At 35.8% G+C, this 27,131-nt stretch overlaps 1 protein-coding gene across 1 annotated transcript in view; it reads left to right on the top strand.

Annotated features, from left to right (window-relative positions):
* Positions 1-321: 321 nt before the first annotated feature.
* The window catches only part of RIT2 (Ras like without CAAX 2), a 311,462-nt gene continuing 284,652 nt past the window's right edge, over positions 322-27,131 (top strand). The window contains exon 1 of the mRNA XM_087439167.1: positions 322-440. Coding sequence (XP_087295293.1) covers positions 383-440 — 58 coding nt within the window. The 5' untranslated portion in view covers positions 322-382. The remainder of the gene's footprint in view (positions 441-27,131) is intronic.

Here is a 27,131-nt window from a genome sequence, read left to right as displayed (position 1 = left end):
CACACAGTCAACATAGTCCTGCCGCGTGTGCGTGCCCCGACCTCCCGAAGAGGACCTAGTCTCTCCACGGTGGGAGCCCCACACCCTCCGTCACCACCCCACACTCTCCACCCTCTCCTTGTGCACACCCTGCCCCACTAAAGTCGGCTCAGTTGCCAGGCTGCAGAGAATCCAGTCACTCATCTATGCAGGGCCACAAGTTGCCTGAGGACTTGTTGTTGGGTGGGGCCAGTCTCTAGGGTGGGCTGCCTGCCCTGGCTGAGCTGGATTAAATTGGTGCTCTAGCGGGTGGGGCAGACCTGGGCTAGCAGGCCTCAGGGAGAACCTCCAATGGTGTCTGTGTCAGCACGCCCACACCGGGCCACAACAATGGCCGCCGCCAATGTCCCAGTCCCTGGAGAGGTCTCACCCCTCACCGAGATGCACTCAGGACCTATTAGGTGAGTCTCTTTTCACCACAGCACTGTGCACCTTTCTTTCTGGTGATTTTAGGATGCTTTCTGAAACGGGTGAGTTTGCGCGCGGGCCCTTTAAGAGCCAGTTTTAGTTTCTTTGTGAACTGGGTTTTCTGGGGGTACTCCCCAATGTTTTAGTAGCAGGCACAGTCAGATATTATGCCACTTGTCTCGATTATGCTGTGTCCACAAAGTGCCCACAGCGGGGGCGCTCCCCCGCTCAGGGCCCCGCGCCTCCAGGGAGGCTGCGGACCTGTGGGCTGTTCCCGGGCGGCCGTGAAGCTGGCGGCTTGTGAAGGCGGCGTTTTTCCTCTCCAGGAGGGAGTCTCTGCCTCTTCCACCTCAATTAGGATTGTCCATTTTTGCAGGAGTTCCTCTTATCCAGTTTTCAGTTCTGTCTCAGGGGTAATTTTTCCACAAGTAGTTGTAAATTGTCTGCGTCCGCGGGAGGAGGTGAGTTCAGAGTCTGCTTATGCCGCCATCTTGAGTTCCTATCTACTCTACGGATTTTCTTTGTAATTTTGTGAATTCACCAAAATAGCAACTCGCAAATCCATATAAGCATATTCTGGATCATTCTGGATAGCCACTTTGTAATCCAGACTTGACACGTGGTTTCAAACCATGTGCTTATATTTTAATTACAATGATGATGAAAGTGTTCTCTTAGTTACCACTCAACTTTTAATTCAACTGGGATCTATGTCTGTGAGAACATTGAAATATTTTTTTTTTAGATCCACAAGGTCTTCAATTCGAGAAATACAGCTATATGTTAAAATCCATTGTCTTACAGTTAAAGCACTCTCTTGATCCGAACATAATTTTATAGTCTAAACATAAATGCTACTCACTAAAACAAAACCTCACCATATTTTTTTTTCTACCTCAACTCTGTGCTTTGGATTAAGCCAGTTTCTACATATAGCGAAGATTTTCCACCTCTATTTCTGCCTTTCTGAACTATATTTGTTGTCTGTTTCCTCACTCAAATGTTATGTTCTCTGTAAAACTTCCACGTTTGTAGTGAGTCGAAGTTACCTAGTTCTACTGTTTTTTCCCCTTTTTGTTACTTAATGCACAATTCCTAATAGCATGTAAATATACCTGCCTAATATCTTCCATTTTTAAAGCCAAAGTTTGGGGTAGCCATGAGGGGATAGGAGGATTATTCATTCAAGTGAGTAAAAAGGATAAACCACTTTGATTACTGTTAAAGTACCTGTGTAGGTACAAGTGGTTGAAGATGTTTTCTCTACATGCCAGAAAGTGGTACTAATTAGCATTAATTCAAGGAAAGCATAGAGAAATCAAAGGAAAAACAGAAAAGTACCCATTTCAAATGAAAAAGTTTGCTATCCTGTGATTTATTTTACATGCTTAGAAAAGGGGAAAGTGGGGCAGGACAGAGCTTATGATGAAGAAACTCAGTAAAACTTAATACCTCTTAATAAAATAAATCTATTTGAATTTTTATTATGACAATTATAGAATATACAAATTTTGGTTAAATTGTAGTTAGAATGACATTTGGCCAATTACATCATTGAGCATTAAAATTTGATGCTCTGATTGTGATTTTTTAGAAAAGGATCCTTGTTGGGACCATTATTCTTTTAAAACTTCCTTGTAAAATGTATTTCTGTGTTAAAACACATCATATGAACACAGAAGAAAAATTGTTCCAGAAATCATATTGCTCTAGTGTTCGTTAAATGTTTTATGGAGACACGCCTGGCACCTACTGATCCCAAGTACTGTGTTCTGTCTGAAATTGCATCTCTTTATTTAATTTCCATCTTATCCTGAGCGAAATGTGCGTTGCTTAGTAATAGGATGTAAAAAGAGATTTGTCACCTCCAAAATGTACATTACTTAGAGCTACTGCAGTCAGGGGAATAAGCTATTCACCAATAATAAATGCACTTAACTCTCTTCTGAAAAGGCCATGCATTGCTCTAACTTGAAACCAATGCTTAACAAATGTTTTTATTAGTTTATAATATATTCTGGTATATGACTTTACGGCGAGTTGAGATTTCTGGAATTGGAAAGATGCCAGCATTACTCCTGCCTTAATCTACTTTCTTTCAACAAAATTTAAGGTTGTATTCCACTCATTTCTGTTCTGAAATTTCTGACCACCTTTATGAGGGCATCCATTCATTTATTTAACAGACTTTATTGATTGGATATTAGGGAAGTCATGAAATGTTGTGTCTGCTTCTAGTACTGCCAATGTTTATCCTATATGTCCCTAACTAAATCCTTTAGCCTCTCTGGACACAAGTTTTTTCATCTGTAAAGTAAGTGTTTGAAGTTTTAAGATGCTTTTCATGTTAAGATGTTGGAATTCTAGACGCCGAGGACTTGGCATCTGGGTGAGTCTTCACCTCTAGCCTTGTGATTTCCACTAGTCTCAACTCCTTGCTCTCATGGGTCCCTAACAGACATTTCATCATCATTCCCGTGGCCCACTTTTCATTGTTAACATAATATTCCTGGTTGTCTGTTTAGTAACAAAATGAATGAAATCTCTAATCCTTGATTTTGAGAATAGTGTTTTAGTCCTCATTATTTGTTCATTTTCCAAGCTGTCACTCAAGAACTGTATTATTTTCATCTTAATATTGCCAAAAAAATCTATATCTTACACAAAGGGAAATAACTTATGAATCAGAATTGAGCTTTAAAGGCCTTGGGTTGGATTCCCGATTGGAGAACATTACTAAAGAAGGGTCCCTAAAACATTTCCAACAAAGCTTAAAATCAGTTTCAAAAGGGAGTCAAATAAATGACTTTTATCAAATGTGCCAGTGTCTTAGAGTCACATGTCCCCAGATCATTCATTACACAAGTAGAGAGGTCTTGGGTGGGTATTATATTTTAGTTCCCCACATATAAACCAGAGATTGGCTACTTCTTCAATCCCAAGGGTCACACATGGAGCCAAACAAGTCAGTTGATATTGGTCAACACTGTAATCAAGCTGAAGGCATAGACCCTGTGTTTTTGATGGCTGACTGGGAATAAAAGTTCCAGACACACATATAGTGACTCTTATCTTAAATCACCCTCTCCTGCCGATATTGTACAATGCGGTGATCCCGTACTGAAATTCATAAAATATATTATCTCTTTCTTACTCAAATCTACTAATATTTACTGAAATATTTTTACAAGAAAAGCATGATTCGATCCATAATCTCCTCTTTAGAGTTTGACTTAAATCTGCTCTTTCGTGATTTAAGCTTCTTGCTCTTGTTTTCACCCTCAAAGAAAATATAACTCTTGTCAGAGCTGCCTCTTCAATATGTCTCTACCTTCAGTATGTCCTCAGCCTTTCTCTTTTAAAAATAATCACAAGTTTCTAATTTTTTCATAATAAAATCCATTTATCTTTGCTGCCACACATTCTCTGAGTTATCAACATCAGGCTTGACTTAGGATGCCTTTGTCTAATCAATGCTCTATATGCCACTCTGAATCTCTATTTGCATGTCAGAATTGCTTTTCCCTTTCCTGCACGCAGTTGATCCTGTATCACTAGCCCATAGTTAAGCATGTAGTCATTCCATTCTGTCAAATAAGACGAATATTTACCAAAAGTGTATTAACTTTTTCCAGTGATTTTCTAGGAAGTCTAGGCTGTTGGAGAGGATATTTAAACTAATGATCTTGGTGTTGTGGAGCTCACCAACTCTCTGGTTCTCATGGGTGGCTTATCAAGTCTCTGGGGGTATGTATGCAATTTGAAAATGCACATTCAACATTGTAAACCAATATTTATTTTCAATAGAATATTAGGACTCATAATTATCATATTATAAACTACAAAAAATAAGGCCCAGCAAAATCTCTTCAGCCACTGAGGTTTATGGACTAAAGGATATATAGAGTTATACAGAACATCTAGAGGAGGAGGGAATGTGGTATTCTTATTTGTAACTGGGACATAGCTGGCCGTCTTCAGGAATTTCCTCTCCTATTGTGTTGAAGCACAACATAGAAATTTACTCTCAGCTCTCTTGAAGGGATAGTGAAGGGGTTTTCATAATACATCACACAGCAAAATGTCTTTTTTATTCATCCATCCATATCTCCAGTATCTGAATAGCAATCCATATAAAACATTTAAGACATGTGGTCCTCCCTGTAGTATACTGGACTCTGACAAGAGTATGGTCTCCCACGCTTATTATTTTTCTGTCATGGACAAGAGGACCCTGGATTTTCTGTGAATAAGTTCATACACACAGAAACAACAAAGCTTGAGGGCTTAAAAAGCTTGAGAAACAGTAGACTATTTTGTGGATCATTCTTCCACATAAGTCTAATTAACATAATGGCAAAGTCATTATTATGAAAAAAATAATAAAGAAATCCAAAGTATCTTAGGGAGCCAGGAAATAAACCATCATAATATGGTTGAGAGTACTGGTTTTTTATTCTGGAAAACTTAAGATTAAACTCTGTCTCAATTATTTATCAATTATGTGACACTGTGCTAGTTACAGAGTCTCTTCAGTTTCTTCATATATAAAGTGAAGGTTATAATATTTTGGTCACATGGATTGCTATAATAACTTAAATAAATGTCTGGGAAGCACTTGCCGTAGGGTATGCTGTGCTCAACTACTTAATTGCTATTATATTGATTTAAAAAATCCTGGGGGCCGGCCCAGTGGCATAGTGATTAAGTTCACACGGTCTGTTTGGGCGGCCTGGGGTTCGCAGGTCGGGATCCCGCGCTTGGATCTACATACCGCTCATCAGGCCAGGCTGTGGTGGCATCCCACATACAAAGTGGAGGAGGATTGGCACAGATGTTGGCTCAAGTGATTTCAAGTTTCTGAAACTCACTATCAACATCTATAAATCAGGAATAATCATACCCATGTCATAGTGTCGTTAGTGGGATAAATTAGATGATGCACGTGAAACCCTGACAAGAGAAGTTTGTGCATTGTCTGTGCTCAATAAATCCTAGCAATTACTCTTATTATCTCAAAAAATTTTTTAATACATCTCTTCTTGGAAATATATACGGGAAACTTCATTCTTACACATTCCTCAAGTCTACAGCCTCTATAGAAGTTTTCTCTTCGTGTGAGGCCAGTAGAGATAAGCAGCCATGTTGAAGATTGGGGGCAAGTGGTTTCTGAGGAGCAGGAGACAGGAAACAGTATTAGTTACAGGCTCAAAGATGCAATGTATTGAAAAATGAAACAGCATCTTTTATAAACTATGATTTCCAATGATAAAATGATTCTCGTGTATGGGTCCTGCACACTCACACATACCAACACGGACGCATTGAATCATCTTAGTGTAATTGAGCAGTACATCTCAAACTTCAGTGTGCATACAAATCACCAAGGGATCTTGTTCAATGAGATTCTAATCTAGTAGGTCTAGGGTGGAGCCTTAGTGTCTGCATTTCTGAAAAGCTCCCCAGTGAAGCCAAAGCTGGGCCACTCTCGTTACTCATTACTTATTACTCAAAGTAATTTAGAATCTTTATTTCTATTATAATTTCCATCTTAGCCACTTATTTCACTCTTCTTTTGGTAGATACAAAGGTAATTTTTGTGTCACTGCACCTTCAAGTAATTAATTTTATCATATATATATAAAAGAATGTCTCAACATTACTGTCAACAAAGTTACAACCAGGCTTGTGATTCTAACCCATCTAGCATGTCAGCAAAGGACTTGACTCCTAAGCTACTATCCACTTCATTTTTTTCTCATCTTAATTACCTCTTTAATTTAGCTATAATAAACTGACCAGATGCCAGGCTAAACATAAAATCTTCCTGATACAGTTCCAATTAGCTTTGCTTGTTCATTGTATATTGCCTCTACTCATACAGATCCAGAAAGTTCAATATTGTATTTTGTGTTTGCCCAGGCAGGACACACCAAAATCCTCCTAAGGATATTTGGCTTCTGAGTTAATTCTAATTTCTTGGCCAAAGTCATTTGCTGCATCTGGCTCTGCTTTAGATGATATACAAAAAAGGAAGTGTTAATCCTTTAGAGGTTAGCTCCATTGCTAGAGAAAATATCAACATCTGCTGCTCCATGATTGTCTGATGTTCTTGGGTGGAGCGTGGAAAGCCGCAGGATGCTATCACCAAATCTTAAACCCAAATGAGAACGCCTTCTGCTTTTCATGCTAACTAAATATCGAATGCTGATTTAATGCACACACACATTACAGATCTCCACCAAAACCAATTCAAAATGATCCATGCTTAATACTCCCAATTCCTTTACATTATTGAGGATGTGTTGAAACACGAGATTCATAAATGTCTAACTTTAATAGAGGCTTGTCCTTTTTCAATATGAGGTAATATCAAGAAAGTATCTGGTGCTATTTGGAAAGAAAATCCTGGAGATGAGGTTGACAGGTTTATGGCACTGGCCTTGTCTTATTTGCAGTAACTCATTTTATATATAGTGCTTCACATTGGGAAAGCCAAAGGCTAGAGCCTTCTGTGATTTAACTCAAACAATAAGTAAGATTGTGGTATCAAAGAGGACAGAAAATAGGTCTGATGATTAGAACAATATATTAGAGGACAAGAAGAGGCAAAAAAAATCTGGATACAACAAGTATGAATAAGCATTTCATTCTATTAGCAATCCTTCCCGCCTTAATAAATAGATAACACAATGTACTATATCCAGAAATGGTCGCCACTGGCATCCCGCATATATAACCCCCTGGGATGTTTGGACTTGCTTGTCTAACCTCTATCGTAAGAAAAAGAACAAGGAATTTTTTTGTTTCAGAACTCAGACCGTGGAAAAACAAAACCAAATGAACACAATTAAGTAAAAGTTTATTTTAGACCTTTGAATATCAGAAGGCAGGAGTAATGAAACAGGAATCTGCTTTGTTCGCTGAAGGTGACTCGAAGGTTGTAACAGCTTTGTTCAATCAAAAGCTATTGTCCCCGTCATTCCTCCTGGCAAGGCCTAGGGGACCCATGACTGCTCAGGTCCTTACTGATGCCCAGAGCAATTCAGATGTGCTCAGTGCCTAGAATCCATCTTCTGAGTCTCCATAGGATTTGAGTTCCCAAGCCTAGGGTTTCAAAAATCCAAATTCTTTACTACCTTCATGATTTATTTCCTCAATATGTTCAAAGTGTAATAAAATGGCTGTCAAGTGCCGACTTCTTGTTTCATAAGTGCCACCACTTACACTGTCCCCTATTGGTCATTTCTCAACCTAAAATATGGTGGGTGATAGAGTTACCTTTAAACCACGGTTCTTGTAAGTACATAATTCCCTGGGAGAAAACAGCTCCGGGAAGCTTCCCAATAATCTTTTGCAGTAAATGTTTATTAACTTTGATGACAGTGTCTGCACAGTCTTGGGAGGAATATTACTTTTGTTGGTTTTCAGATTCAGTGTGCCATAGTATTGATGGATTTTACATTGATGGCTTAGCTTCACAGAGAGCTCGAATGATCCTTTAGTACCCCGGACTTTGTCTTTACCAGTAACTTTTTAAAGTGTAAACACCTATTTGTACCATCAAATATATCATTGTGCAAGAAACTCCTGGTCTGCTTAGGCTTCTGCATATGTAATAATAATAGCCAGTTATCGATGTCCACTACAAGCAGATATAAACCTGTTATTTACAAGTCCTCATTTAATTCTCACTTTTACAAACGTGGACTGGACTCTATCGCTACGTAAACATTCACCTCCACTCTGTAGGTCATCCACACACACCATGAAAGCCAATAAAATTCAGAGAATAGCTAAAGGCTAAGCACAGAATTCATCTTTACTGGGTCCTAATTTTTAGGTGGCTATTGCTAACCTTAAAGACCCGTTTGCCAGCACCTAGAGTATCTGCCCACCCCTGGCTCATTTATCTTACTTCTCTGCACTCATACTCTTGCTTAGTGGACCCATAGTGGGCCTGTGAACTTTTATGTTCCTTTGAATCCAAATTCTTCCCTCCTAGGCTAACAACATGTGCCAAAACCTCATAATGGGTCCTACAGTGCTGTCCCTGGTGCTAGATGATGCCATTTATTCAATGTGAGAACTGAGGATTTTCACTTTATGCTGTATTTTAAATTACATAATTTTCTCCAAACACAACGCAGAACGATTTTTGTCTTTGTCTTTAAGGAGTTACCAAAAAAATGTAGCACGCATCCTCCCAGTTGTGGATAAGGATGAATCTATTTCATTTAATGATTTTTAATCTTTCCTGGACAACTTGAAGAACATCCTGGGCACCCTCTTCTGACTTAGAGGTAGACACACTTGTAGTTGAGGGATTGATCTAACTAATGTGCTTCTAATTCAGCCTCTTATACAGAGTTGTCAAGCACCCAAAACCATAGTTGCCATCTTGATGTCCTAGTGCCATTTCATCATTATTTTTGTCACCAGGCATCCACCAAGCACTCCCAGAGGATGTGCCCTGGATGAGGCCCTATGGGGAGGGCAAGGGAATGGTGCTGCTTGCACAGATTTTCTTCGTAAGAAGAATATGGCTCTTTCTTTCTATTTTTTGAGGTTATTATTTACATAGACAATTGAGAAGCAATCTCTAATTTATCAGGCTGCCCTTCTCTCATAAACATGGCATTATTGTATTTAAGAAGGTGTAGCAAATGCATCATGAGAATCAGCTGAAGAATTTTTTAAAATAACAATACATTAATCCCTGGCTGATTCCACAGGTCTGGAGAGGAACCCATGGACTGATACATTTAACAGCAACCAAGGTGAATCCAATGCACAGCTAGATTTGACAACCCCAGCGTGGATGAAGAATATCAGCAGATTGAAAGCCACAGCTATCACCATGGGGGCATCTTGAGAGATTCAAGATCTTTGCTTTTCAGATTCAGAAATAGTCTTTTATCTGTGCCCCATGGGAATAATAAATCTTGAGACTAATTCACTCTAATCAAATTTTTGGGGGAAAAAAAGGAATAATTTAAGAACCAGAATGACCAATTTACAATGAGGGTTATTCTTTTTCAAATGACCAGAAACCTATTTTCTGCTATTTAAAAAAATCCTTTAATTATCAAGGTACCAATTAAACAGAATAGGAAAGAAGACAGGTTTTAGAACACGAAACAGAGTATAAGGAATTGGAGAGTGCTGTGGAAATTTCTACCCAGACTATTCTAACAATCTGCCTTTCTGATGATTAAAATACTCATTTTCCAGATATCATTTATATCTCCTTAGTCATTGCTAAATGAACCTTGGCATGTAATTACTCTTCAATTAATTTTCTTGATTCCATATAGACCAGCTTTCTTTATTATAATCCTCTTTGTAAATTTTTTTTAACATGTTACTTGACATCATCCAATTTAACTTCTAGGAGTTATAGGTTAGTCCTCTTTCTAAGATATAGTAATGTATTTGTAACACATTTATAAATTACCTCAAGGGACGTCTTTGGATCTCATCCTGGTATTCTCTGTGTCCTCAGCTGAGTGATGTCATTATACTGCCTACCTTCAGGTCTTCCATTTTTTTCCAGAGGGGATATTTGAGTTCTGACCCAGCTGCATTCTCTAGCCTTGTCATCCTTGCAATCAAAGACATATTTTCAGGGAGACAGGCTAGAATTTGGAGGTGGGGACAAAGTAAAACCAACTTTCAACAAAGGGCTGACTCTACAACTTTTCCTCTCCTGGTATAGAATTGCATATAGGCAGAGAGTTCACATACCCAGTGAATGCCAGGTGCTCTGCTGTGGGCACCTCTAGATATCAGAGTGTCCTAAAGAGAGTAATGATAGAAAATGATGGAACGGAGTCCAAAATACAGTTGTTTTGTTGTATCTTAGACACATATGATTAAAGCAAGTACGAAGATTCTGAGGTAGATTATATCAATGGTTTCTGCTATTAAAAGAATTTAAGATCCAATGAGGAAATTTTTCCCACAAGGAGCTCCTTTCCATATGGTAGCATAAAACAAGGCTCCGTTATTTTTTATTTTTTTATTTTTTGCTGAGGAAGATTCACTTTGAGCTAACATCTATGCCAATCTTCCTCTATTTTGTATACTGGTTGCTGCCACAGTATGGCTGACAACAGGTGTAGGTCCCTGCCCGGGATCCAAATCTGTGAACCCAGGCCACCGAAGTGGAGTACACTGAACTTAACCACTAGACCACAGGACGGGCCACAAGGCTCCATTATTTACTATGGTTTAAATCTAAAGTAATTTAATACTATACGGATGTGTCTGTCAATATTTAATAACACCCTATCTTTTTTATCCTCACCATCTTTCAAAACAACTAATATATTAAATAATGAAATCAAAACATATTTATTAAGCAGTAGTTATATACACAGAAATACTTTTTGATAAGATGAAAATATCTAACCCCTATCCCCAGCCATCCAGATAGCACAATGAAATAACGAAGATAACAACAAACATCATTTGCTTAGTTACTATGTGCAAGTCATTATGCTAAATGTTTCCCTATCATCCCATTTAACCCTCAAAACAATCTTATATCCATTTTATACATAAGGAAACTGTTGCTGCTTAAAGGGGTTATGGTGGTTTCCCATACTGGCCTAACGATTAGCTTAATCATTCCGAGTGCCCAGGATTGAAGTCCAGTTGCACCTCTTATTCTATGACCTTGAGCAGTTTCCTTATTTATAAAGTGAGGATAATATTAGTACCATGGCTTAAGGATTGCTCGTAACTCTACCCATAATAAGGCATGTGAAGTCCTTAGCAGAGAACATAAAAAATGTTTAATAAATTAGTTCACACAGCTAGTGAGGAACAGTATTGCAATTTAAACCCTAGCACCTTGACTTCAAAGCCCATGCCGACTACCCTGACCATGGGTAAGAAGAGGAGGAGCACATACCAGGTGGTACTGGCTTCAAATCCAGCTCCCCATCAAAAGCTGAAGGGACTTTGGCAAGTTATTTAAACATCTCTAGGTGTCATTTAATCATCCACAAATAATAATATCTGTCTAAAAGTGCTACCAAAACTTGAGAAAACATGCAATGTGCCTCGAACTAGTGGACAAGATATAACTGTTTTCTCCTGTTCACTCCTGGCCGCTTCCCCCACCCTCTCCTTCACACGCTACTTGGGGACACAGATATACGTGTATGAAGAAAGTGAGAAGGGAGACAGAGAATTGTACTTAACGTAATTATAAGTCACTGAAGATTGGAAGGATTAGGGAAGTTCTCAGAGAAGAAAAGCTGAGCTAAATGTTGTTGAGTTTATATAGAGAAGGAAACAAATGGAGACATGTTTGGGGCCAAGTCAAAGGTGTAGGTTGGAAAGGAGATTGGCCAACGGAGTTCACAGTTTTGTGTTTAAATTCTGTCTGATTAGAGATGAACTTTTGAGCATCAAACTAGGGAGTTTGGAATAGATCCCATATGCAATGAAGATTAGAGACTTTTATATGGTGGATTATATGATAAATTTCATGAAGGAATCAGGAAGTTAGGGTTAGGCAACATCATCATCTGTTTTCAAATTAGATTTTGCATCATATAAATAGCCATATATATTGTAATAGAAACAAATAAGTCCAATTAATAAATCATTCCTGTACATAGCTCTTTATTCTTTACATAATCCTAATTAAATTTCTTAGAGCATGCATATTTTTTATTGATTCAGGTTCTTATTTTTTTCGCATATATCACTGATACTATTTAACTTTTTAATTATATATGTAATAAAAGTTAATACCATAATTAAAGGTTGACATTGTAAGAAAGAAAAAAGACTCAATCATTATTTATTAGCCATTGTTAAATAGAAGGACAATGGCAGTAAAAACAGAAACAGCTTAAGATGATAAATTCATGAGAGAAGAGTGTCATTGTCCAGGAAGCTATTGCCTGGCAATACTTGGCTTGTAGAACTTTTGTAGAGCCCTGGGTACCCTGTCTGTCTCTATGTCATACAGGATATAAACAGTCTTGTGATAATCCAAAAAGCCACACAGAAGTATAGGGAGTGGAAAACAGTACAAAGGAAGCTCTAGCTTGAAAATGTAGCATTTTCATCCGGAAAAAAGTGATTGAAGGGTATCCATTATGTCAAAGACGTAAAAATGAACATTTCTTTTGGTACTTCTCGTTTCCTATTTTGTGGGTTACTTACTAGACAATGAGGCTTATATTCTGTCTGAGTTAATGAGCTACTTAAAAGCAAGAGCAACGCATATAGCAAATACTTAAATAATATTCATTTGTTCAAGTATTTAGATTTAGACTCATGGCTAGCACATAGCTAACACTAAAAATGTTTTTCTTAGTTAAGTAATTTGTTTTGTAAATTGAGTTAAATATTATTTGAAGAGATATTTTAGGGATCATCTCCTGATCGCCAGACTCATATGTCTAATTTTTTGATGGATAGCTTCCATTGTAAATCCATAGGAAGCTTAAACTGAATCTATTCAAAATAGAAATTCATCGTCTTTTCCAACCTTTTCCCATTCCTGTGCTCTCTTGGCAAAAGGCACCACCCCACCCACGTAGAAAAATAACTCTCTTCTATATCTCATACATTTCAGTCTTTAATTCCTGCAAATTATCTTCTGTAATGTTTATCAATTCCATTCCTCTCTTCCCACCTCTGCTGCTGGAGTCTTCTGTGAAGCCTTCATCATTTCTCCCCCAGCTTTCCACAGCATCTTCCTAACAGGTATCCCTGCACCCAATAATGTCACTTCGTATGTACTCCTTCATATCTACCAGTGGGTTTTGTGCAATGCAATTCTGAATATGTCACTTCCCTCTAAAAATCCTTTAGCGATTGCCCATGGATTTCAGGAAATTTAAAATGTTTAGCATGGCATAATGGGCCCTTAGTGCTATGACGGTGGCTTCTTTCTCCCTATTCCATCTGGCTCCTTCACACCCAGCCTCCCTCTAAACTGAAATAGCAGAAATTCCTGAATGTAGCATGTTGCCTGAGCCTTTGGGACTTCTGAGCATGCCATTTCCTTTGCCTGAGAGGTCTCCACTAGTCCCTACATCGTGTGAATTATTAACACATATTCACTCTTCAAGATTCAGGGAAGCCCCCACCTTCTCAGAAAAAGAATTATTTACCTCCGAGTTTAGGTTGCACTCCCCTCTTCTTTCCTAAAAAAGAACCTGTGATTAATTATCATAACATTTAATGTCCTTCACTCTACCATGAATTCCTTGAAGATAGGGTTTACCTATTTCAACTCTGTGTCCCAAAACTTAACAGAGTTCCTAACTGTAGTGCAAATGTTTGTTGAATAAAAGCACAGAAGAATAAAAATTAATGATATATTTAGTACAGTCCTTATGGTTTTGAGTTAAGGAAATTGAACTAAAGCTGTTATTAAGATTTATCTGAATTAACTTAATGAGCTAGCATTAGCCATTGTGAGAACTCAGCTCTCTTGACACCATTGCTCAATGATCTTTCTATCAAAACCTGGACAAATTCCAGGTAGTTCCTACTGTGTAATTGTTTATGAAAGGGGAGAACAGGCTGTCTTTGAGATTTCACATGCCAGGATTGACTATTATTATGTATGTCAATGCTGATTTGCCAGTTATTTCTTCATGATTCACTCAACTTTTGCTCCAGAGAGTTGGAATGCTGTACTAGTGGTGCTACAATTTATAGATTAGGAAAAGCAAACAACAGAAAGCAACCTTAACCAAGAAAGCAGGGTGTACATTCTAGATTCAAACATTTTTCAACTTAGTGTAACATGTGGTTGAAATAATGTTTGAAACCAGTACCTTGATTGTATTCTCTTCTCTACTAACTCATTAATTCAAACATGGAAGCAAAACAGAACATAATTGATTGTATTCTCTTCTCTACTATCTCATTAATTCAACAAAAAAATAAATGAACAACTGGCATTCCCATGATGATAGAGGGACTATCAAACAAGGTGTATTCATGGAAGCAAAACACCAGTTGATTGAAACATTATATTTCAAACAGAGTTGTGGTTTACAAAAACATCACATTCTAGCTAATTTGACCCTGAGACCACAATGCAGTATTGGAATACAGAAATCATATAAATCATTCTAAGTAAAAGAGTTTTTAAAATCTTGATAAATAATGTTCATTGAGAGCTTAGAATTGCCCAGTCACTAGCTTAAGTTCTTTACATATATTGTTTCACTTACTTTTCATACAACCAAGCAGTAGGTATTAGTATTAACTTTACATTACAGATGAGCCAACTGAGAAACAAAACAAATTATTTACTAACTCTCCCAAAGTCACAAACATGTAACAGAGTCAAAATTCAAATCCAGGAAATGTCTTAATCCTCTAGCTCTTGTTTCTTAACTATTTCACCAGACTGACAATTGAGTTTAATCTTACAACCTACACATCCATCTCTGAATTAACGGTTTCAAAAAATTTGATATATTTATTTACTTCAGTGGCAAGTCAGTTACCAATCTTTACTGAATATCTATTACACTTAGTATCATGTTTGATAATGAATTTATTATCAACTGGATACAAAAGAGAAACAGGATTCTTGTCCCTGATCTCAGTTGGCTTCAAATCTCGCTGTACATCTAGTAGAAGATACCGCTAATATAATACAATGATAGTTAAAATAACTGGATTAGAAGTCATAAAATCTCTCAATTTAATGGTTCAAGCCCTAGTACAACACACTGTGGGATGGTCGGTCTGTCTTCCCCTAGCCTTTGGTGATTCCAAAGGTGACTTAAATTGCTCTAAGTCAATCTATATCAGCAGCCACTTCATTGGTCTCATGTGCTTCTAGTTTTGCCCTCAGCTCCTGAGCCTGCCATCTTTAACCAGCAAGCCTCCATCCCCTGGTAGGTCAAACAGTAGAATGCCCCAACATTTTGTGTGTAACATAAGTTTAGTAAAGAGAATAAAAAACAAAGCATAATGTCAAAACAAAATGAGAACAAACTTCAAATTTGACATCTGTCTTTAAATTGCCCCAAGTTTTCTAGCCATACCCCATTGCAAAGTTTATTCCTAGCATGTCCCTTATCACTGGGAGAAATCATATAAATCATTTCAAATAAAATAATTTAAAAACAAATCTTGATATATAATAAGCCCCTGGCTTCAGACTTTTTCACAGTAATTTCATCCTTTTTTTTCTCATTTCACCTATTCTTCTCTTTTGAAGACTCTTCACTTCCCAGTTCATAAATAAAATAATTTTCTTCTATTTTTACTTTATTTTCTCTTTACGTTGTTCTGAGAATGTTGAAAAGTGTCCCTAGAGGAAAATTCAAACATTACATTAAAGTATAAATTAGAAATTTATTTTTGGTGTTCTTTTGGGTTTTCAAGAATGTCACTAAAATTTTAATTTTAGCTGTCTTAAGGGAGAGTAGAAGGAGAGATTTGATTGAAATATACTAAAACTTTATTTATTAAACAAATAAATAATAGACAAATAATTAAATATAATTATTTAATTTATATAATTATAAATTAATTATAATTTATAATTAAAATAAGATAATACATGTTTTTAAATAAATTAATAGTTTATTAATGATTTTTAATAAAATAATTAAATTATTTTTAATTTAATAATTAAAAATAATTAAATAATAAGTGGCACTTATTTTTAATTCCATAATTTGATATTATGTGCATTTATGGTAGTGGTGAAGAAGAAAAAGATGGCAGCAAGTTCTGAGAAGGAAGAAAGAGAAGGATGGGGAGAAACAGCTGGCTATGGAAAGGAGACTGTGAGGGGAAAAAGGAAAAATGAAAAGGAAAATACATAAGCACAATAGCCATGTATATGACGTAGAGACATAGAGAAGAAACGATAGAAAACAAAAGGAAATGAGAAAGAAGAAAAATAGAGTTCTGGACTCATATTTATGTATCTTGACAAAGTGAGCTTCCACACTGTTTTATCTTTAATTATAGGTTTTTGAAATGTTATTAATTGAGGTATGAATAATCATAGTTCTCACCACTTACTTGTATTTAACCAGGCTGAGGTTTTGCTTTAGATCAGAGATATGCAAACTTTTTGGTCTTAGGATAATTTCATTCACTTGAAAATTATTGAGGACCCCAAAGAGCTTAGATTATATAGATTATGTCTATTGATATGTACCATATTATAAATTAAAACTAAAATTTTATAAAACCGAACTAATTTATAAAAAGTTATAATAAATATTAATATAAAATATAACAAGTAAATTTTTTAAATCTATGTTTTCCAAAACAAAAAAAAAAATGAGAATGACATTATTTTACATATTTTTATATCTCCAAAGGTATCTAGCTTAAAACACAGTTGGAGTCACCTATCTACTTCTGTATTTGGTTTGCTGCAGCATATTGTTTTGGTTGAGTGTATGAAAAAAAATCCAGTTTCATACAGTTATGATCATACAATTATGAAGTTGGAAAAGAGAGAACCTTAATAACCCTGTGAAAGGGTCTCTCAGATGCCTAGGGGTTATTTGACCATACTTTGAGAACCACTGCCCTAGACAGAGTAAGCATGATTCAATTCTGTAGATGTTGATGGAGCAAGCACCTGTGTTCTCTGCCAGTACAGCGCTTCCAGTCTCTAGGGAGCCAAGGCTCTGGCCTATCAGTTGGAAGCCAGTAGAAGAAGCCCAGCTGTAGGTAGACTTCATCTCAGTGTTGTGTTGGCGTGGAAGCATATTTGTCATGGAGGCTGGATGAAATCCAATTCTGGTGCTCAATCCAGCCAGTGGATTTGTTCATGTCACCGTAACAAATCCAGTATAAAGAACCAACCAGAGATATGTTGAAATTTAATAACATAGTCATGATCTGCTCTAAACTGTGCATCTTCTTCAAGTCATATCTTATGTCAGATAGGTATGTAGACCTAACTCTAGCCCCTGCATCTTTCTTTATTTGAACAGATGTCGTACCAGGTCCAACTCATTCTGTACTTTGTAATTGCGAAATTAATTATTTGAACTGAAATACAAAATTTTTGCATTAATATTTTACCTGTCATCTTTCCAGGTTTGTTACATCAATCCAGCCTGTCAGGATTGCCCTAAATCTTGCTTCTGACACCTGGTCTACTAGCCTTTGCCTTTAGATTTATATCATTCCACATATATTGTGAAAAGTAGAGTATAGTTTAAAATAATGTATAAACCAAAAAATTCCCTAAAAAAGCTAGTATTATAAGGGTTATTATAATTATTTAACATTAATGTAAACAGAGATGATCTGGGTAAGGCCATGGAAAAAGTGTGTCTTTTATTCAGGGTATGGCCCATCCTCCCTTTACAGAGCTTTTCTCCCTGGCTAAAGCATCTATTGCATCATGAAGTGTTGTAAAAGCTGATAGAAACTAATGGAATTTTAAGAAGAGAGTCTGGGAATGAAGAAACATTCAAGGCACAGGCACTAAGTGGAAAATTTTAGATAGGAAGAAGAGAGATATAATGGGGTAGGAGAAAATTGTTCATGCCTTCCAGTGAACATCAGCTGACTAGCGTAGGAGAGGAAAAATCTCTTCCTCTACCTGTCTTAGGCTCTCATGCTGGGGCCCTGTAAATTGGACTGACAAAGGACATATTAACAAGAGAAAGCATACAAACTTATTTAACATAGGTTTTACATGACACTGGAAACTTCATAAGGAAATGAAGGCCTGAGGAAGTGGTTAAGCCTGAGAATTTTTATAGTAGATTTGATGAAGAGTGGAAAGTCATGGAAAAATATGATAAGACAAAAGAGTATGAGCTAAGGATAGTGAACTGGGGGGCTTAGCAAGGACTCTTTGTTTTGATTCCTGTTGGTGTCCCTCCATCATCAGACATAAGGATACTCTTTTCCTCCAGGTATAGGGAGGGCGCCTTTCACAAGAGGGTCTTATGGTGTGCTTCAAGGGAGCCTGGGGAGGTTAGAGAGTCCTTTCTGTACATGCTGTTTCTCAAATTCCTTATCTTAAAATATTCAATATACCCAGGTATCATGTTTTGGGGTAGCATGTCCTGAACTCTGTCACTAGCCTATGACCTAGTCTACAGGGAGTATTACAAAATTCTCAGAAATAAGATGGAGATTCATCAAATAAAGGAAAATGCTTAGCAAAAATGCAAATATTATAATAACATTTAAATCACAGGTGTTTTATGCTTTGAGAATCTTCTAAACTTATGAAAGAAAAACCTTCAGCCCTGAGGTATATGTTGTCTATTAGTTACTAACATGATGAAATGCCAAGAAATGCTTTCACTGCATTTCACTGCATTGCACTGTAGGATCAGGGTGCCAAGACAGAGTAATTCTTATCATGGCAAATTATAAGAATCTAAATTCTGATATAGGGCCGGCCCCGTGGCTTAGCGGTTAAGTGCGCGCACTCCGCTACTGGTGGCCTGGGTTCGGGTCTTGGGCGTGCACCGACACACCGCTTCTCCGGCCATGCTGAGGCCGCGTCCCACATACAGCAACTAGAAGGACGTGCACCTATGACATAACAACTATCTACTGGGGCTTTGGGGAGAAAAAAAAAGGAGGAGGATTGTCAATAGATGTTAGCTCAGAGCCGGTCTTCCTCAGCAAAAAGAGGAGGATTAGCACAGATGTTAGCTCAGGGCTGATCTTCCTCACACACACACACACACACACACAAATAATAAAGTCTATAAAAAAATTCTGATATAGACTAAATATTAATGTCTATGATAACTCCCATGACAAACAATATACATTCTAAAATCTGAGCACTTTGGGATTCTTTTTGATTACCATCACCCATTCACATAAAGGAGACTCCAATAATTGTCTCCACTAATTATTATACTCTAAGAATGGAGCTAAAGAGAAAGATATATTTACCTATGTTAGTACATTGTATTCAAGACATCAACAGCATTTCATTTATGTAAGGAGATGAGGTTTATCCTAAATGATAAAATATTTGAAAAATGATTGGTGAAAATGTCTATTTTTCTTCTTTGTTTCATTGAGTACAAAACAAACTGTCAGCATAGAGCAAATAAACAATGACTAGTAATATCGAATTTTAATATCCATCACTTCTTTTTGTGTCCCATCAGCCATCCTTGAAAATCAGTCAGTGAAGATAAATAGAATTTTTAATGTCCTGGGAAGCACCATTTCTTTCTTTTAGCAGTGGGTTTGTGGGGAGAAGAAGAGAAAGGGAAGAGAAGGAGAACATTCCATGGAAGGGAAACTCTTAGGAAAATGAAAACTGCAAGGGTTGCCCTTCCATCCAACTCCCTGGTTTAGTGCCATTCCCACAACTAAATGGGCCCATTTTCTAAAATATCCCTTATCCCCCAAATCTCAACCCTTCCATTCTCAGCCATTTTTATCCTATATCTACATATTTATAGTAACATAGAAACCTACCAAGCCTTCAGTCAATGCTTTATGACTAAAAGAACAAATTAAATTACATTATCAGATTACCTATGCACCTTTGAACTATGATGGTTCTGTTCTAAGAAAATAATAATTGACGGAGAAAATCCAACTCTTGGAGATGTAGGTTTGGCATTTGCCTAAATTACTGAGCTTCATGCATCCTGATATAAATATGTTGATTTATGCTTTTGATTTAGAGGGCATCAAACCCCCAGTGTTGAATCTCTTTCTAAATGCTAATTTTATAGAAATTTAGAACCTATAGTACCCCTAGAGAAAACAGAGGAGAACCCTATTCGTGTTAGAAATGCATTCATTAGAAAAAAGGAATGGTGGCATCAATGTGGAGATTAGGATTCCTCTCACCTAATTTCGAATTCAGCGTTCTTTTCAGTCCACACAAGAGTTCAACCTCTTCAGTACTAAAAGCTGCAAAGAGAATTAAGGAGGAGTCTTTGGATATCTTTGCCAAACTCCATGAAGACCCTATTATACCACTATTCTTAGTGCCTCCCTATTATCTTGACTTTAGATGCATCCTGACATTCTGTTTGGGGGCATTCCAGGTTGGTGGCGCCCTCATCTCACTCAAGGTACTCAGCAGAGTGGCGTACGCTCCTTGGGAAATATCCCATGCTATAACTTCTTATGAGGCTGTTTCTGACCTTTGAGGCAATACATTTTAGAAAATGTTTGTAAATGTGAGTGCTGGTGGAAAAATAAAAGAACTATCAACCATTTTCACCTGAGTTTAATTGTAAGTCAAGAGATAATTTTAGATTTATTCATTTATTTATTCATTCAAAGAAAATAAATATTTCTCACATATCCATGCTATTATTCAGCAAAGATCCATGGCCCACTCATAAGAGAGCGTGAGTTTTCAGTTAAGAGAGAGGATTTAATAAGAAGCAATTAGCATAAGGGAAATTGTCTGGCTTTGGAATCCTATGAGTTGACCTATTTGATTCTTTGATAGTTCTGTAACCTTGATCAAGTTAATGCATGAATCTTAAAACATTTTTGTTAAATTGCTCCTTAAATGAATTTTGAAAGACTAGGTACCCAACTTGCACACTTTTGCTTTGATATCTAAAAATTTCATCCTAAATTTAAATTCTGTTGAAGGATATAATTCCCAGCTTATCTTGAATAATGATGTTTTAAATAAAAATGTTACATTCCTTATAAATGTATCCATTGGGACATAAAAGACATAGTAATCTGATACTCACTATTATCCTTTTAAAAACTATATGAACAAGTTCTTTAATAGTGGAAAATGTGACATTGTTCCTATTCTTCCTGGAAACTGTATATCAATGAAATTTTCTCCACAGAAGTTTATTCGAATGACTATATCTTTATATTTTAATAATTACCCTATAATAATTTTATTTTTTCCATAGCTATTGTCACCGTGTAACATATTATTAATGTGTATGCAAATATACGTGCATTTTTATTGTTTGCCTCCCTCTTCAACTTTCCACCCTCTTCTAGAATGTAAGTCTCCAGAGGGCAGCTGTCTGTTTTGTTTGCTGATGTGTCCCAAACACCCAAAGCAGTGTCTGGCACATAATAAGAATTTTGGAATAGATGAATGAATAAATGAATGTCAGGAAGGGAGCTTAGGGAATTCTAGTGAGGAGAAATGGGTTTTGATTTAAATTCAGTGGTTAGAAAACTCCCAAAGCAGGTCACGTGTGAATAATAATCTGAAAGAGTCAAGACAAGCAAATATCTGAGAGAAGAACATTCCAGCCAGAGGTAACAGCACCAGCAATTGCTCTTCCTTGGGAAGGATTGTGGCTGGAAAGGTTTTGAAAAACTCCTAGGAAGCCACTGTGGCAGGAACAGAATGACTAAATAGAAGACAGAAGCAGAAGAGAGATAACAACCAGATCCTAACTGGATGAAGAACTAATGATGATGAAGGTGACAATGAGATGAAGAAAGAGGTTTTGCCGAATGCTTAACCTGGATGCAGCTTTAAGTTGTCTTTCCTTCCTCCTATCATTTTGCAGAAGAAAATTGACACACAGAATTTAAGTCACTTTGTCAAGGTCCCACAACAAACCAAGAGAAGAATGGGATTAAATCTCTCTTCTACTTCTGTCTTCCCATCTCATCTTTCCCATTCCGCTGACAGGCCATCAAGTCCCAAAGGAAAAGCAGTGATTTGCCAACCTCTATCTCTGTGGCTATTAGATTATACCATTCTTCAAAGTGTTTCTGTTTGGTACTTTCCATATGTATCAAATTCCTTTGAGTGGGGGGAAGGTGGGGAGAGTAATAATGAAGTAGTGTAATTTTATGCAGCATTTTAATCTTTTAAAAAATTTTGTAGAAAGTGACTCCTTTCTTTCTATAATTTTCCTTTTTCATAACTGACAGTCTCTGCCTCTGGCCAAATACCACTGACATTCCAAGGAGGATGATATATAATATAGTCAGATTTTTCATATAGATAAATTTGATGGCTTAATATTGAATTATGCAAAGCCAGAAGCAGTTGATTTAAACTTAACTTTAAAATGAAGTAATAAATTATTGGAATATCTGAATAATAAAATGGAAATTTAAATAAAAACATATGCATAAAAAAGAGGAGTCCAATCAAAATATGTTTGTTTAAAAAAAATGATTGTATTTAATCTCTCACCACTACTTCTGTATGAACATTTAAGATGCAATTGCCCATTATTTATTGCATGTTTTTAATGAATATTTTATAAAGTCCGGGCAAGCACTACATTTACATAACATATGTTAATAGTATGGCCACTAATAAAGGAAAAGAGTCTTTAATATAAAATCCATCAGGTACTTCCTGATGGTATCTGCAGCTTAATATTAAGTTTTTCTCCTTTTCTAAAGGGGAAAAAAAGTATTCTTGTTTGCTAACCAGGGTCATCCGCTAACTGTAACAATTTTAGAAGTCAAAGAGACCAGCGCTATTTGAGTCCACCAAATATTCTGTATTTTCATACCTAATTATTTTTATTAAGGTTACAGTGGATTACTCAACTTTTCTGCTCATTAAATGTCTTCTCTACTTGTATGCACCTGCGTTTTCTTTGTAGCCATGAAGCCAGTGAAAGACAAACTGACATAATGAGAAGAATTTATGTGCGTAGAGTGTGACATACTTCCTATCACTATTTCTTATCCCAGATTTTTCATGATGGCCACAGAGTTGATCTGAAAAAAAAAAAAAAAAACACTTTAGCCATTATTTTAGACATATTCCTAGCTGGAGAATTAATTTTTAAATCTATAAAATTATATACAGATTTCCACCACATAGATTGCTGCAATCTCCACAAATTTAAACAAGTGTGGTTTCTTATAATAATTCCTAGAGATGTTCAGCAAAAATTAAAAGATACTTTATTTAGAAAAATTTAGAAGCCAAAATCCTTTATGGAAATAAGTAAGGAAAAGAGTAACATTAAGACCTAAGTTAGTATTTTAGAGAATGATTTTCCTTTTTGGGGAGAAGAGGATGATATTTTATTTTCCTTCGTTTGACATTTTCACATTTCCTTCAGACTGTCCTTTCTCTCCCTATGCTAGGGCCTTCTATGTGTTCACCATAATCCATTTCTTTTTCTTCCTGACACACACCTCAGCCTCAGAGCTGTTAGGTGGAGCCAAGAAACTGAGCCTGATAAAAGAATGTAGATATAGTAACACACAATAGTTAGAGGATTTCTTCCTAAAAATGATCTCATGCAGTCTTCCATGAATTCTCTTTCTTTACTCTTTTGACACTTTGTTGCAAAGAATGCAGTGGGAAAGCTAAAAAAAATGTACAAAATCTATATGAGGAAAAATATAAAACTCTGATGAATGAAATCAAAGAAGAACTAAATAAATGGAAATATATTCCATGTTCATGGATAAGAATACTCAATATTGTCAAGATGTCAGTTTTCCCCAACTTAATCTATACATTCAATGCAATCCCAATCAAAGTTCCAGTAAGTTATCATATGGGTATCAACAAACTGATTGTAAAGTTTAAATGGAGAGGCAAATGACCCAGAATTGTCAACATAATGTTGAAGGAGAAGAACAAAGTTGGAGAACTGATCCTACCTGACTTCAAGACTTACTATAAAGATACAGTAATCAAGATAGTGTGATTGGTGATAGAATAGACAAATAGATCAATGGAACAAAATAGAGAGCCCAGAAATAGAGCCCCAGACATGTAGTCAACTGATCTTTGACAAAGGAGTAAAGGCAATACAATGGAGCACAGATAGTCTCTTTAACAAATGGTGATGGAACAACTGGACATTCACATGCAAAAAAAAAATAAATCTTTACATAGACCTCATACAGGTCACAAAAATTAACTCAAAGTGAATAATAGACATAAATGTGAAATGCAAACCTATAAAACTCCTAGAAGATAATGTAGGAGAAAACCTAGAGGATCTTAGATATGGTGAGGCCTGTTTAGATACAACACCAAAGGCACAATCCATGAAAAAAATAATGAATAAACTGGACTTCATTAAAATTAAAAACTTCTGCTCTGCCAATGACAATATCAAGAGTATTAGAAGACAAGCCACAGACTAGGAGAAAACATTTCCAAAAGACACATCTGATAAAAGATTGTTATCCAAAGCATACAGAGAACTCATGAAACTCAACAATAAGAAACAAATAGCACAATTAAAATGGGCCAAGGACATAAAGAGACACCTCATTGAAGAAAACATACAAATGGCAAATAAGCATATAAAAAGATGCTCCACACCATATGTCATCAGGGAAATGCGAATTAAAACAACAATGAGACATCACTACACACCTATTCGAATAGCCAAAATCCAGAAAGCCAACAACACCAAATGCTGGCAACGATGTGGAGCCAAAGTTCAAATGAATGATCTTTCACTTATTGCTGGTGAGAATACAAGGTGGTACAGCCACTCTGGAATACAGTTTGATGGTTTCTTACAAAACTAAACATATCTGTTATAAATGTATCCAGCAATCACAATTCTTGGTATTTATCCAAAGGAGTTGAAAACATATCCACAAAAAAACCTGCACATGGATGTTTGTCGCAGCTTTGTTCATAATTGCCAAAATTTGGAAGTAACCAAGAAGTCTTTCAGTAGGTGAATGGATAAGTAAACTGTGGTACATCCAGACAATGAAATATTATTCAGTGCTAAAAAGAAATGAGCTATCTAGTCATGAAAAGAAATGAAAGAATATGAGTAGGTAAATGTGAATGAACTTAACTTGCCTGTTAAAACAATTTTCAAATTGGCTCTTAAACAAAATTCAAGACTATGTAGTATATAATAGACCCACCTAAAATACAATGATTTAAAATGGTAAAAGCAAAAGAATGGTCAAAGATAAACCAAGCAAATTAAAACAAAAATAAAGCAGTGATTATAATCTTGATAGACAAAAAAGAAAAAATAATTAAATGAGATGAAGAAACGTACTTTTTAATAATAAAAGCCATAAACCACAATGAAAATATTACAGTTAAAAAGACTTATACACAAAATAACACAGCAGTTATCTATAATTGGTGAGTTTATACATCATTCTCAATAAAGACAGAGCAGTGGACAAAATATCAGAACACAAAAGAGTTAAAATATAATCAATAAAGTAGATCTTATTGATGCATATATGAAATACCTCTTATCAATGTATTATTTTACCAAACACATTAAAAATTAACTGTATATTAAGACACCAAAAATATCAGTAAATTATGTAAAGTGAAGATATTAGAAAGATGTTCTCTGGTCACAAGGCAATAAAACTGAAATTAAAAATAAAACAAGAAGAAAAAGTCTCTTCTAGCTGGAAACTGAAAAGAGCTTTCTACTTGTCAACTTGTAAGTGAAAGGAAAAATACAAATAGAATTACAAATTTCTGAAAAATAATATCAGAATATATGGGGATATATAAAGCAGAGATCAGAGGACAATTTGTATCTACAAAACTTTTGCCAACAAAAATTAAAAGAATGAAAATAAAGGAACTGAGTTAACAAAAAAGTAAACCAAAAGAAACACAACTAGTGAAATCATAACAGCAAAATCAACAAGGTAAAGAAAAGAAAATCAATGAATATTAATAATAATAATAGTAGTGGTAATGATAATGAGATCAAAATTAAAATTATTTGAAAAAATCAATAAACTGGACAAACTGCTAGCTAATTTAAGCAAACAAAAATTGGCAAGAGCAAACATAAAAAAAATAAGGAGGAAATAACTAGTGATACAATGATAATTTAAAACATCATGTGATAAGCTTGCACACTTCTTTGAAAATAAGATTGAAAATCCAGGTAGATAAGTTCTTAGGGTAAAAAGATTCCTAAAATTTTCCCCAGTAGAGTTAGAAAACTTAAACAGACAAACACGCACCGAATAAACAGAGAAAATTTATAAAGGAACTACCTCTATGCAAAAGGCAATGGGCCCAAATGATTTCACAGGAGATTCTACCAAAGCTTTAAAGACCATATAGTTCCAATGCTATATAAATTATTTCAGAGCATGTAAAATAAATGAAAATCTCCTCAATTATTTTTTAGTGGAAGCATAGGATTGATACCTAATCCTGATAAAGATAACCCAAGAAAGAAAACTGAAGGCAAATATTACTTACGGATAATAATTTGAAAACCCTAAATAACATATTAGGAGACTATAACACCTCATTAAAAAAAAAAAAAGACATCTTGACCAAATAGATTCGAATCCTGGAATGCAAGGCAGGTTCAATATCAGGATGCCTATTAATATGTCACCATATTAATGGTTCTCAGTAGAAAAATAACATGTTTACCTCCATTATACTGGAAAAGCCTTTGAAAAAGTACAACTACTATTCCTTATTGAAGGTTTCAAGAGAGCAGAAATGAATGACTACTTCTATAATATGATAAAATATATAAATATATCACAATACTAATGCTACTATCTTACTGTGGAAAAATAAAATTATTCCCACTAAGTTCAAGAAAAAGTCAAAGGTGATCACTATCCGCACTACTATTTAACATTGTACTGAATGAATTAACCAATGGATATGCAAGATAAATTAATTATGAAAATAAAAATTGGAAACTATTTCTACTGGTAGATGACATGATAGAAACTCCTAAAATATCGTGACAAAATAACTCAAATAATAAAATACTTAAGCAAGGTAGAAGAGATTAAAATTA

Source organism: Ceratotherium simum, chromosome 14 (assembly GCF_057802395.1).
Source record: "Ceratotherium simum simum isolate JZ-2026a chromosome 14, ASM5780239v1, whole genome shotgun sequence".
NCBI classification, from domain to species: domain Eukaryota; kingdom Metazoa; phylum Chordata; class Mammalia; order Perissodactyla; family Rhinocerotidae; genus Ceratotherium; species Ceratotherium simum.
The sequence above is the reverse complement of the archived record's forward strand: the minus strand, read 5'-3'. Positions and strand labels throughout refer to the sequence as shown.